The sequence below is a fragment of the Falco naumanni genome, chromosome 7 (assembly GCF_017639655.2).
Source record: "Falco naumanni isolate bFalNau1 chromosome 7, bFalNau1.pat, whole genome shotgun sequence".
Taxonomy (NCBI): domain Eukaryota; kingdom Metazoa; phylum Chordata; class Aves; order Falconiformes; family Falconidae; genus Falco; species Falco naumanni.
Window position 1 is genome coordinate 6,232,015 of NC_054060.1, and position 13,503 is coordinate 6,245,517.

The window sequence follows — 13,503 nt, forward strand, 5'->3', positions numbered from 1 at the left end:
CAACAGACCCTGTACAAGCCGCGTTGCCACAGCTGATGTGCAGAAAGGGAGAAGGACCCTTCTCCAAAAAACTCATTCCAGAGGAACCCCATGGTGGCTTTCTTTCACCTCCAAACCCAAGTAATCCACCTGCAAGCATGACAGTATGCTGAAGGACTGCTTCCGCTGAGCATCTCAGCTGCTGGAGGGCAACACTGGGAGTTTGGCCAGGAGCGGGTATGGCCAGAGCATGGGAGTTCTCCCAGCTCCCTGTCATGACGCTGTACTTGGGCCAGGTCACGTACCAGGCCTGAGTTTTTCATCCAGGGGCCTCTCGGGATGGAGGCTTAGTCCAATGGCTGATATAGGAGTGTGTCACAGCTTCTGGGGCACTCCTTTGTACATGCACCCTCTGCTATGTCTGTAGCGACTTTAGCAATCGTATGGCCTTGGGGTGAGTGTTGCTGATCTCCCTAAAAGCTATCCCTGCCTGTCACTGAAGCCAGCACAAGCAGACACAGTGTGGCACCTTTCCCCTGGATCACCTTGGGCCGGTAACAAACCCAACAAATTAGTTACATGCTCCAAGAGCTTTGGGTGAGATGCAGCAGACTGCAAACAATTCTGCTTATGCATCACAAAAATACTTTTGTTTCCTCACACTGAGGCTTATTCCGATCTTGTTACACGCCGCTGAATTTTACCAGAGTGTCAAAATGGCAGCGTTCAGATGTCCAGGTACTGTGGTGGCCCTGGACTGCTGTGCCAGACCTCAGCTACAGAAATCAAGGCAGTTCCCTCGGGGCCAAGAGGTCACCACTGACCAGCAGCCGCAAAGCTGTGCTCTGTACAGCACGTGTCCACGCAGGGTGCTGCGTGTCCTCGGCTAACTCGGCTGGACCCCAGGTCCCTCCTGTCCTGCACACGCCAGGGACCTTTCTAATCTCAGCTAGAAATGAATGGAAGAAGACAGATAATACGCATGTTATGTGTAAAGCTGAAACAACCAGTGCATATATTTTTTTATCATGAAATAAGTAGCTTTCTTGCAGACTTCTCACAGACACACAAACTGTTGATACCTTTAATTACCCGTCATACTTAATATATGTTCCTACACATCAGGCTCCTTTCTCCCTTTTCTTCCTTTCAGTAACACTAAAGATTATTGCTGTTCAACTTTCAGCTGGTGTATGTTGTTTTACATTGTTAAAATGTCAGGTTTGTCTCACTGGCATAATTTTGTAGTATTAATGTTACTGTTTGGCTACACAACTGTATATTCCCCGTGCTGCTGTGAGAGTCACAATTCTCAGCCTTTTTATTTCTTTTAATTCCTTGTTACATGAAACACATGACTTGGATAAAAATCTCCTTCAACTTTTTGGTGATTTGATTTCGTACTTAACAGACAGAAAAGTTCTGGTTTAAGTAGTTCAAATGAGATAATTTGTAATCTAGGTTTTGAGAATTTTTTACGTTACTAGCAATCCTGAGATCAGCCCATGAAATACGCTGTGTAAGAAACCAACCATTTTAATGGAGCACTATATATGTTTTTGATCTCTTTAGAAATAGATGTTTTGGAGGGATCATCATGTCTTTTCTAATCAATACTGTTGTTAGAAAAGAGGTGTTTAGTCCAGCAGAAATCTGCCATCTAGTTCTGTTATTGTATTCCCTTGCTTGTATTTTAAAATCAAATTTCATTTAATTTTCTACACAGTACATAAGGATGTGTAACCAGAACTTAATCTCATTTGAAGATTGTGTCTGTGTTTGGTTCCATGCTGTACTTAATTATAACTTACTTTCTTCAGAGACTGTTCTTACTCCACAAATACTCTTTAGTGTTAAATTGTAAGAAGACATTGTCCTTATATTCCTTAATTAATGGGTTATTAATAAAATACTTTAAAAAAAGAGCGGAATTTGTCTCATGCATCAGTGTGTTACAGCTTTTACTCCGAAAGAAAGTTGTCACAGAAGGCTGATCCTGCAGCGGTGCTTGGAGTGGATGGACCCTGGGAAATTTGCTCTTCGGTGCTGGGCTGTACCCTGCCCCTCAAAACATGGAGAGGATGGCTGAAGAGTGCTCTGCCCACGTGAGTTTGCTGGAGCCGAACCTGCAACGTGTCCCTGCAGGCAGTGTCAGCCTGGCTAGAGCCGTGCCTCACGGTGCAGGGTGGGCCTGCATGTGCATTTCCTAACAGCTCAAATCCAGCCTGGTGCTCATCTGAGTAACTGACTCCTGGACCGATCTGACCCGGCCCCGCGGCTGACGGCCCAGGGCAGCGTGGTGGAGCACCTTGCACCGCAAGGTTGTACCTCACTGGTGGGAAGCAGTGGCAGGAGCAGGACACAGGGTTCATGCTTGTGCCAGTTCAGTGCCTGAGCTCATAACCATGGAGGCTGGGAATGTGGATGGTGGTGGGTACCTGGTTCCTTAGGGATTCTTCTGGGATTTTAGATGTGGGCAGAGTTTTGGGTTCATGAGGCGTTTCTCGATGCTTGCTCGTTTCCCAGTTTTGAACAGATTCCTGTAAGAAAATCATTATTTCCTGTAAGAAAAAGGAAAAATGTTTGTCCAGTTTTGTTGCTTCATCTTGCTGGGGAATTTTTTAATGTGAAAAATAAGTGCAGAAGCATCTAGTAAATGAATGGTGAGACTTCTTTTGGATGGTGCTGGGCTGAACACAGTGGCTTACATCCAGCAAGATTGGCAAGAGGATATCTGGCAGTGCCCAAGGACACACTATTAACCTCCCGTACATCTCCCTTTCTTCCTAGGATGCATTCCCTACTTCAGTAGATAGTTTCCATTATTACTTTATGCCGCTAGGACTATAGAGCCATAAAATCTCATTTTATGTGCATTACAGAGGTAATAAATCTGCACTTGGCATGGTGTTCTCTGATAATGGTTAAAGGGAACTTTGTCAGACTGCCTAACTCTGGTGAGTCTTTCCCCTCATGACAGATAACCCCACAAATGAGGAAGGAAAAAGCATGGCGGGGTGACTGCAAATCCCACTTGCAGCTCTTCGTTTGCAGCATGGGACGCTGGTGGGAGGCTGCCGAGAGGGGACACAGTGGGGTGGCATGGGTGAACAGAGAGACAGATGGACACAGCAGTTACAGGGAAGCCAGCACCATGGAGAAGTGAAGGTAAGAGTGAGGCGTTTGTGTTTCTTTCTCTTCCCATCCTTTATTGCCCCGGTACGCTACGCTATGATGCAGCTGACAATATTACTACAGCGGGCTTGGGTCTCGTGTGGTCTCTGGTAATTCAGTAAGTTACCAATGCCAGGTGCAGTGTGGTGCACAGCTTAACCCTCTGGAAAACAGCACAGCATGAAGCGATGGACTGCGTGATGAAGCAAGGCAGCCAGGGATGCTCCATAGATGCTCAGCAGACACCAGTGGTGGAAACTGCATCTCATAGGACTCCAGCCTCCTCCCCTCCAGCAAAGCACAGGAGCAGCGGTTACACCAGCACAGTCAGACCTCCAGGTACAGTCGTGTGAGTTTCATCATTCACGCTGGCTCACCGCGCTCTTTTCCACTGATGGCAAAATTGCTGGATCAGTGGCACAATTGTTTTGAATTAATGGAGAACACACGGCTTCTCCTCAGCCAGGCAGCTAAGTGCCTGGAGGCATCCCCTCAGTGTGGTGGCCCCTGCCACCACAACACCTCTGTCCTTACACAGCCAAAAGTGGATGGAAAAGGGTTTCTGCTGGGGAAAGCAGCTTCCAGGAGCACATCCAGGGCTGTCCCACCACTGCTGGGATGGCTGTCGGCTCAGTGCCTTGAGGTGGGTGCCACGATTTTGGCTCCCCCTCCTTATTGCTCACTGATCATGAAACAGATGCTAAACCCCTGTGTGTATGTACGTAAGTGAAAAGCTCCCAGGCTGTTAGCAGACAGGGAAACCACAATTACACACAGAATAATAAATGGAGTGAATTCAGACAAGTTAATCTCCCACTTCATCCACTGAAACTACTAATGGTGTCTTGGGGACCTCAGTTCACAGTTAATCGGTATAAATCAGAAGCCCTATTGGAGCTGATGGAAATTCACTGAGCAAGGAGTGAGGTGTGAGTGACACCCTCTGAGGCCAGCCCTCGAGGACAATAACCTTGTGGAGAGGAAGGGCAGATGGACAGACAGACCCTGTCCCCCTCTGCGGGAGGGAGGATGGACGGATGGATCCCCTCACCGCTCGGCAGGGAAAGCGTTTGGAGCCTTGGATCAGGCTGGGTACTGTCCCTCCTGTAACCCCGCTGCTTTTCAAAAGTCTCCAATTTCTGCTCACAGTGTGATAAGCAGATTCCTGCCTCCAGTACAAAGCAACTTTTTTAAGCCCTCATGGTTACAGAGGAGCACATAAAAACATGAGTGCTCTGGATTCCTGTTCTCAGGTGGCCTTAATGCCCAAAACCTGCCGTTTTCTTTAAAAATCTCATGGCTTTTCATATGAGTCCTGTTTTTTGGCAGGACTGCCCACACTTGCAACTTTTGAATGTGACACCAGCTATGTCACCAGTGTAATTTGCAAGTAGCAGGGCTGAACTTGGTGATGCCCTAAACATGGAAGTACCTCCCTTAGCTCCTGAGTCCTGCCACTGCACACGGGAGCAAAAGCACCCAAAATCTGTGTTTTCTGAGGGAAACAAACCCTGTAAAACACATGGCACTTCATTCCCCCCCTTTCCCACAAGCCGTCCTTGGTGCTGGCAGCACCCCAGGAGCTGCCACAAGCCCATGATGACTGCGAGTGTTACAGAAGTGCCGGTGGGGCCCCATGTAGGAGCCAGGGAGACGGCTGGGGAACAGGAGCAGGGTTGGTGCCAGAAGGTCAGGGACAGCACAAAAATTCAGATGTTACCAAAAGGCTGATGGAGCCAGAGCAAATTCTTCCCCAGCTGAAAGCAACCTCATGCAGCTCAGCCCTCCGCTAAATGGGGGAAGCTTTAATGTGGAGCAGATGTAGTGACGTCTTCTTTACTCGTTGGCTAACTAGCGTGCTCAGGGTGCACCATCCAGGGGAGCCATGCACTGCTCATCTTTACAAAAGGTTTTTCACCGGATTTGTGGGCACAGTTACAGTGTTTAGTAACCCGGTCCATCAAGCTCTGTTTTTATTCTGAAAAAAGAAATCAGTTAAAATCCATTTCCATTTCTTTTTAGTTGGTTTTTTTTTTGGCCAAGCAAACGCCACAAAAGATACTGAGCTGTCCCTGCAGAGATGACTTTTGCTGCTGGTGGTGGTAGTAGGGGTGGTGTTTGCAGAGAACACGGGCCAAGGGACCGGGCAGGATCAGTTGGAAGGCAGCAAAATAACATGTAGGCAATAGGGCTGAGAGCCGTGTAGGGACACATTATCCTCATTTCATGCCAGGAGGGCGGACAAATTAACTTGAGGGCTGTGGCAGGATTTAGGAGCAGACTCGCCTTTTACTGGGTCCTTCCTCACTGGGGCCTTTCCAGGGGTGAGCTGGTTGATCCAACATTTGCGTGACTGACCCAGGTAAGTCACCTTATGATAGCATGTAAAATTAGGAGCGCTGAGGTGGAACAAGCCAACCCCTTCCTCGTTCCTGTCCCCAGGATGCCTCGTGGCCCCGGCTCTGCGATCCTGCCGCCCTGCTTCCTGGGGACGCTGCTCAGCTCCAGGCACTGCCCGCTGCGGTGGGTGGGCTTGTTCCTCAAAAGTGAAACGCTTGGTGGAACCAGTTGGAAGTCGTGCTGTCTCATCAGTGTTTTCCCTTGTTTTAATGCCAGATTTTTGGGTCCCATCCCTAAGGGCAGATAAGAGGCAACTCCCTGGCTTGGGGATGGGACCCCACCTTTGCCCACTGCAGCAGAACCAGATGCCGTTGCTGAGACCGGGTTGCTTTGAGCAGTGGCAGATGGGACAGAAATTCTTGGGTAAAGAGCAAGGAAACTGCTTCCCGTGCTCGGGAAGGAAGCGTTGGTGCTGGCTACCATCCCCTGGGCATGGCGGGGCCGGCCAGGACCGGGCATGGAGGGCTTTCCTGCTCTGGGGCCAACAGCGCTGGGTCTGAGGGAGGCCGTGGCTGGGCCCCAGTGAGGGGAGAGCTGTGAGGGGGCTGCGGGGAGGTGAGACCCGTGAGGCTGCCGAGCAGGCGAAGGTGAGCCCTGTGAGGTAGCCCCAGTGAGAGGAGGCCTGTGAAGGCGGCTTGGTGAGTGGAGACCTGTGAGGGGGCTCTGGTGAGAGGCCTCCACTGAGGGGAGACTCAGGAGGCTGCCTTGGTGAGGGGAGGCTGGTGAGAGGAGTCCCACGAAGGGGCCCTTTGGAGAGAACCTGGTGAGAGGGCTCCCCTGAGGGGAGACCCAAGCGGCTGCCCCCGTGAGCGCAGACCTGTGAGGGGGCTCCCGTGAGGGGGCGCTGCTGAGCCGGCAGTGGTGAGGGGACTCGCCGCGAGGCAGCCCAGGTAAGAACGAGCCCCGCGATGGGAGCCCCGCGATGGGAGCCCCGCGATGGGAGCCCCGCGATGGGAGCCCCGCGAAGGGAGCCCCGCGATGGGAGCCCCGCGATGGGAGCCCCGCGAAGGGAGCCCCGCGATGGGAGCCCCGCGATGGGAGCCCCGCGATGGGAGCCCCGCGAAGGGAGCCCCGCGATGGCAGCCCCGCGATGGCAGCCCCGCGAAGGGAGCCCCGCGATGGGAGCCCCGCGAAGGGAGCCCCGCGATGGGAGCCCCGCGATGGCAGCCCCGCGATGGGAGCCCCGCGATGGGAGCCCCGCGAAGGGAGCCCCGCGATGGGAGCCCCGCGATGGCAGCCCCGCGATGGGAGCCCCGCGATGGCAGCCCCGCGATGGCAGCCCCGCGAAGGCAGCCCCGCGATGGCAGCCCCGCGAAGGGAGCCCCGCGATGGCAGCCCTGTGAAGCGGCCCCGACGAGGGGAAGCCACAGCGAGATGCGCCCCATGAAGGAAGCCTCGTGAAGGGAGAACCATGAGGGGTCTCTGGTGAGAGGGCTCTGCTGAGGGGAGGCCCATGAGGCTGCCCCAGGGAGGGGAAGCCCCTTGAAGTAGCCCTGGTGAGAAGAGCCCCATGAAGGGAGCGTACTGAGGGGAGACCTGTGATGGGAGCTTGGTGAGGAGACATCTGTGAGGGGAGACTGGTGAGCAGGTACTGGTGAGGGGAAACCCCATGGGGTAGCCCCAGTGAGAGGAGCCCTGTGAAGGGGCTTTGGTTGAGAGGGCCCCACTGAGGGGAGACCTGTGAGGTTGCCCCAGCAAGGGGAGATTGGTGGGGTAGCTCCCGTGAGGGGAGCCCTATGAGGTGAGAGGGCTCCGCTGAAGGGAGACCTGTGCGGCTGCCCCAGTGAGGGGAGACTGGCAAGCAGGTGCTGGTGAGGGGACGCCCCATGAGGTAGCCCCAGTGAGAGGAGCCCTGTGAAGGGAGCTTGGTGAGGGGGGAGACCAGCGTGAGGGCTCTGCTGAGGGGAGACCCATGAGGCTGCCCCAGGGAGGGGAGACTGCTGAGGGGAAGCCCCGTGGTGGAGCCCACCGAGGGGACACCCGTGAGGGGGCTCTGGCGACAGGGCTCCGCTGAGGGGAGACCCGGCAAGGACCGGCGCACCGTCCCCGCGGGTGCGGGCGCGGCGGGCGCTGAGCGGCCCCGCACAGGGACCGCCTCCCTCTCGCTGCCCCTCCTGCCCCGCAGCCCGGCCGGACCCTGCGCGGCGCTGCCGGCGCCCTGGCGGATGCGCAAGATGGCGCAAGGCGCTGCCCGCCCGCCCCCGCCCGCCCGCGGCCCCGCTCCCTCAGCGCCGCCCCCCCGCCCGCCCGGCGCGGCGGCGTGCTCGCGCGGAGGGGAGCAGCGCTGAAATCCGCTTTTTGCCTTCCCCCCCCTCCTTGCCTTTTTTTTCCTTTCTCCCCCCAACCCTCGCTCCTCGCAACTGGGGGTGGTTCTCGCTTCGCCTCCCTCCTTCCCTCCCTCCTGCGCGGGCTGCTCCCTCCCCGTGGGGCGCAGGGAGGCGAGCCCGCCCGCCCGGGATGCTATGGCTCCGCCGGGCTCCGCGCTGCCCGCCTGCCTGCTGGGGCTGCTGCTGCTCGGCTGCCGCGGAGGTAAGAGCCGGGCTGGGCTCGGGGAGCGGGCAGGGGGAAGGACCTGCCGTCGCCGCGCCCGGCACCGGCGCTGCTCCCGCCGCCCGCGGTCTGTCGGTCCCGTCCGCGGTCCTTCCCGCACTTCGCGTCCCCTCGGCACCCGGTCCCCCGCGTTCCTCCCCAGCCCCGCGGCGGGTCCCCGTCCCCCTTGCTTGTCCGCAGTCGGTCCCAACCCCGTATGACTCCCCGGTCCCTCCCAGCCTCCCGTTCAGCCCGTCCCCGTAGCATCGGGACGCCGTGGAGGCTGAACGGGGCCGAGCAGCTCCGGGGAGGCGGGGGGGGGGGGGAGGGTGGAGGGACCGAGCGCGGGTCCGCCACGCGTGTGTCCGCCAGGGCAGCGGAGGGGTGCGCGGCCGCGGCCGTTCGTGTCGCCTGCCGCGTTAGCATCGCTCTGCGGGAGCGGGGGCTCGTCCCGTCGGGAAGGTGCGCTGCGGTCATGGCTTTTGGCTGCAGGCTTCTGTCTACATCAGCCCCTCTTGACACCTTAATCGGCAGATAGCCCGAAGTGTCCCCCCCAAAGCTGTGTTTTCAGTTGGAAACCCCACTTGCGTGGGGGAGTTGGTGTTTGTGGGGCCTTGGCTCCCACAGCTGGCACTGGGGAGGGACAGGGTGGCTGCTGTGGCAGTGGCGTGGTTGGGTGTCCGTGTCCAGAGAGCAGACCCAAAGTCATCACCCCCGATGTGAGCGGGAGACGGCGCCCGGGCGGACGCGCCGTGGTGTCAGCGAAGGCGCTAGCTACAGAAAAGAGATGTTGGGCTGCAAGTTGCAGGGATGACAGCGAGCTACTTGAAACCTGCAAGTATTGTGCTCTCCTGTAATGCCTGGCTCGGTTCGCACAGCCACAACCGGTAACACCACCCACCGGACCAGGGCCGAACTACAAAAACATCAAAGGGATTTTTCCTCGGACCTACTGTGCACATGCCCTGCTGATAAATTGCAGCGTTTTCCTTCTACTGGTGGTGCTGCTTAAGCTTGAATCTAATCTGAGAAAGATGCTGTTCTGCAGTGAAATACCCATGTGCATCCTGCCCTCACTTCACGCAGCAGCCTTAAAGATAATGAAAAGTAGGAATTGTTTAACAAATGTGCAAGCAACCCAGCATGGTCTGAGGGAAAAAAAGCATGTGTAAGATTAATCAGAGATTAGCTGTCGGGGTGTTTAGGAAACCAGACTGTAGGCTATTCCCATAATAAATCTCGCCACGTGGTTCGTAGCAGCCGCGGTGGAGAGAAGCCAGTGTAACTTGCAGAAAATACAAATTATCTGCAAAGTGGATCTAATGAAGCAGGTCTCGTTAATCTGTTGGGATTCCTGTGTGCAGTGCCATGAGGATGGCTGAAAATACTTATGTTTGAGGAGAGGAAAAGAAAAGAAGTGAATTTTTGAAATCAAAACTTCAGTAAGTTGAATTTGTGTCTAGTTTATTGCCTGCTGCTGTCCGAATTGCCCTGTGTGTTTGTGTATGCTGCGACTTGGCAGGTCAGTGGCTCCTGACTTTGGGGTGTGTTTTGCTGGCCCCACTAAAGAGTGCTTGGTTGCACTTTAAAAGTTTTCCTGTTCTGAGAGTTCCTCGCCCCCCCCCCCCCCCCCCCCCCCCCCCCGTGTTTCTACACTCTAGATATGGTTAACAGTGAGGTAACATGGTTCTGTGCTCTACTGAATTTAATGAACTTTCCTGTGTTGGCGTCAATCAGTGCTGGAGCAGAAAGCCTCGCTGTGGGGACGGATGCTGTGTTGGGAGTGGTGCTGCGCTGTGCGGGACGGGATGCTCTGCTCCCACCTCTGTGATTTTCAAACTCCCCAAAATGCTGGCCTGGTGACGGGGAACCATGCATTGGGAGCCGCTGGTCAGTGGGCTGGAGTGGGCTCAGTAGTGAGACAGTATTTTCTTTCTTTTTTTTTTTTTTTTTTTTTTTTTAATTTCCTGGAGCTCTTTGTTCTGGGTGGTGGACAGCTTTTGTCTGTTATTGCTGAGCCCGGCATTCAAAGGCAGGCATAGGATAGGAGAGGCTCCCCGGCTCTGCTCAGTAACAGCCTTGGAATTAAACATCGTCATTTATATTTAAGTAGGCTTAACTTCTAAATTATTGAAGCTATAAGCTTTCACTAATTCCTACTCAGTGTGGCTTTGTTGTTTTTTATAGAAAAAAAAAAAGAGATCACTTTCTCCTAAATTGGTGTAATACCCTGTCTTTTTTCTTAATATACATAGAGAGTATCAGGTATCATTTCCCCAGTAACGCTCAGAGATGCTATATGAAATTCAAGCCCATGTTTGGGCTTCGTCTCTCCCAGGAGGTTCAACAGGAGAATCCTGGGACGTGGTTTTCCCATGTGGTGGACATAGCAGGCAGCCCATGAAGTGGGACAGTAGGCTCACAACCATATACTTGTGCATTGCGTTTGGGACCCATGCTGGGTGCGAAGTTCACGCAGGGGTGTGAGTGTGTACCACCCACGCCCTTGGCCCTCAAACGTCTGCTGGGGCCATCATGGTGCCAAAACTAAACTTCTCGTTGGAAGTATATAAAAGCTAGCCAAGAGAGTGGCAAATGGGGCTGGTTCCCCACTCCTTTCCTTCCTGCTCAGTCCCAATTTTGACCCATGTACCCTGGTGCTATCAGCCTGGCATGGGCCGGTGTGGAGTGGCTCAGGAGCAGTACTGCTGGCAGAGCACTGCGAAACTGCTCTCATTTTATACGTGCAATGGAGAAAGCCTCTCTCCCTCTTTTCTGTCTGCCTGAACTTTTCCTTCTCTGATTTCCGTGTTTCTGGACACTCCCGTGTCACAGCATCTGAAGTGCCAAGCAGCAACCTCATGCAGTACCAGCCCCTTGCTTCACAAACTCCTGGGATGCTGCTACCCCCACACCTTCCCATCCCACTGCCTTGAAATATCTTTCTCCACCACGCTGGGGTGGCTGGACCTGGCTTGCTCGTCTCGCCGCAGCTTTAGGATCCAGTGCTGGCTCCGGCAGGAGCAGGATGGGACCCTGGCATGGGGCTGCAGCATGGGGTGCAGAGTGCAGTGGAGCTCATGCAAAGCTGCTGCCAGCGCCCAGCTTTCCCCCCTGGCAAGCAGTGAGCATTTGAGCAGACCATGTGCTTCGTTTTGTAGCTTGCAATAGATCTGGGACAGTAGATGCTTTTTTTCTGTGCTCCCTCCCTACCCCCCCACCTTGGTATTTCATGCTTTGTGCTCCTGGGCTTCTGACCCTGGATATTGTCCTTTTATTTGATCTAACAAAACAATGCAGGAGCCCCCCTCTGCAGATTAAGAATTCCCATTTAAATCAACTGAATATCGTTGGGCAGGAACAGGAATAGTCCATTCAAAATTACTTTGAAATCACAACTTATTTAAACTTTACTGGAGCTTTTAGTTTTACAGAGTTTAGAAACTAATAAATTATGTAGCAGGGCTCATGAAAATCTACCCAAGTCCGTTTATCCAAAAGAATATCTAACATTTTGGTTTTGCAAGAAAATAAAAATAATTGTTTACACATGTTCAGGAGTCATTGGCAAGCATATAAAACTGATGGTTAAGGAGGCAAACATGTCAATAATTGCACTTTAAGAGAAGAGAGAGGCAAATAGGCGAGTGTACTGAGAAAAGCACACAGCATAGTGATCTGGCCTTGCTATTATATCAAATGTCACTGTTGTATCGCACCCTCCACTCAAGAGGAGCCCAGTCACTTAACAACCCAGCCCCACTCCTGCGTTGGTAATTTAAAACCAGAGTTTCAGAGCAGAGTCAAGGATTTGCTGCCTTTTTTTGGGGGGGGGGGAGGGATGGGGGTGGGGGTGTTGGTTTTCTTGTGTGATTGTGTTGATGAAGCTAATGGCAAGTCAGGAGAATTCGGGTTGTGGTGGGTGATTCTGCTGACTTGTAAAGATGCTTTTGCAAAAGGATCTTTGCTGCTGAAACCTGAGAGTATGTGAAAAGGGAGAGAAGAGCTAGTGTTTCATTAAAATGGCTCTGGTTTTGGAGCGAGCAGGATCGGTGCAGTGCTCAGCTCCTTGAGAGGAGCAAGGCGATGCTTTCCTCCATCCTGAATTTCAGGGTGGGAGGTGATAAGGCAGAGGGGATGGCAGGGTGGAGAGAGTGCTGTGTTTCCTTTGAATCCCCTGGATGTGGTTAAGAATTTCAACGGGTTTAGTGTGCACAGAAACTTCTCTTCCTCCAGAAGGACCTTGTCTTGCCTTTCCTTGCTTGCCATCCAGTTGTGCCTGCCGATACTCAAGCTGAATTTCAAGGGCTGAGTGATGAGGCTGTGCTGGCTGGTGGTTTTTGGCACTGTGATGCCAGGGTGCCCATGGCTCTCTTGGCAGCTTCGTACTATCACGCTCCTCCCAGCTGCTCTATCTAGTATCCACAGGCACCATCATCTACTGCGTGGCCAGTCTGTTCCCTGCCAGGTCTGTGCAAAGGACTGGCCGTGGGGACAGCCACCTCCCTGATGCTTTCTTGCAGGGTTGGGGGCTGAAACTGGCTACTCCCCTGTTCGGCATTAGAGTAGCCTTGGGGCCTGAAGCCTGGAGGGACCCCAGCTCTGGGCATAGCATTTCCCATCTTGGCTGCTGCCTTTGCTGTCCTCTCATGCGTGGTTGTTTCCTGCTCCATATTTGTATTGCTGATGCCCTCTGCGGTGAGACTGTGATCTGGTCAGGACCACGAAACACGTGGGGAATGCAAATAACAACACATCCTACGCTCAGCTTGCTGCCATGTTCTCAGTATGCCTAGTTGTGGACGGAGCTACTGTGGGCAGTTAACTCAGAAAAGGTCTTTGCCCTTTCTAGCTATACCAACAGGTTTTAGCCTGCCTTCTGTAGAGATGGGGGAGCCTATGAGGACTCAGAGCTTGTCCTGGAAAGGGTCTTTGTTGTGCTATGAACACTTCCAGCTTCCACGCTGTGTTCAACAAGTGAGCTCCTGGGATTTGCCCAGTCTAGTCTCAAACGTCTGAAAATTATTTTGGGCAACTTTTCTGGCTTTTTGGGCTGTGTTTGCCTTCCTTGGCTAAAATCTATGTTCCCACTGAGGCAGCAACGCTGGGTATTTCTGGGCTTTGCATCAGGTGGCTGAGAGGTTGTGTTATCCTCAACAGAGACCTCCTGCAATTGCTTAACGAGTGGATGTGGTTTATACACCCTGATGGAAAAATCACTTTATATAGCCTCTTGTCTGAAAGGAAAGGGAATAAAAAATTCTGAGCTAGTAAACTTTACTGTTAGCAAGATGTGGGGCCTGTTACAGCCTATTTGCCTCTTCTTTAAATGTAAATTTTTCTGGATGCCCTGAAGAGCCAATTTGCACATTACTATAGTGTAATGCTTTTCTCCTTAGGGTCTGGGTCAGCCTCAAGGAG

General features: G+C 53.4%; 1 protein-coding gene across 1 annotated transcript in view; it reads left to right on the forward strand.

Moving 5' to 3' along the window:
- Positions 1 to 7,822: 7,822 nt before the first annotated feature.
- IGDCC3 (immunoglobulin superfamily DCC subclass member 3) overlaps positions 7,823 to 13,503 on the forward strand; it is a 106,698-nt gene continuing 101,017 nt past the window's right edge. Inside the window, exon 1 of the mRNA XM_040602566.1 lies at positions 7,823 to 8,082. Within this exon, the coding sequence (XP_040458500.1) occupies positions 8,016 to 8,082 (67 nt within the window). The 5' untranslated portion in view covers positions 7,823 to 8,015. The remainder of the gene's footprint in view (positions 8,083 to 13,503) is intronic.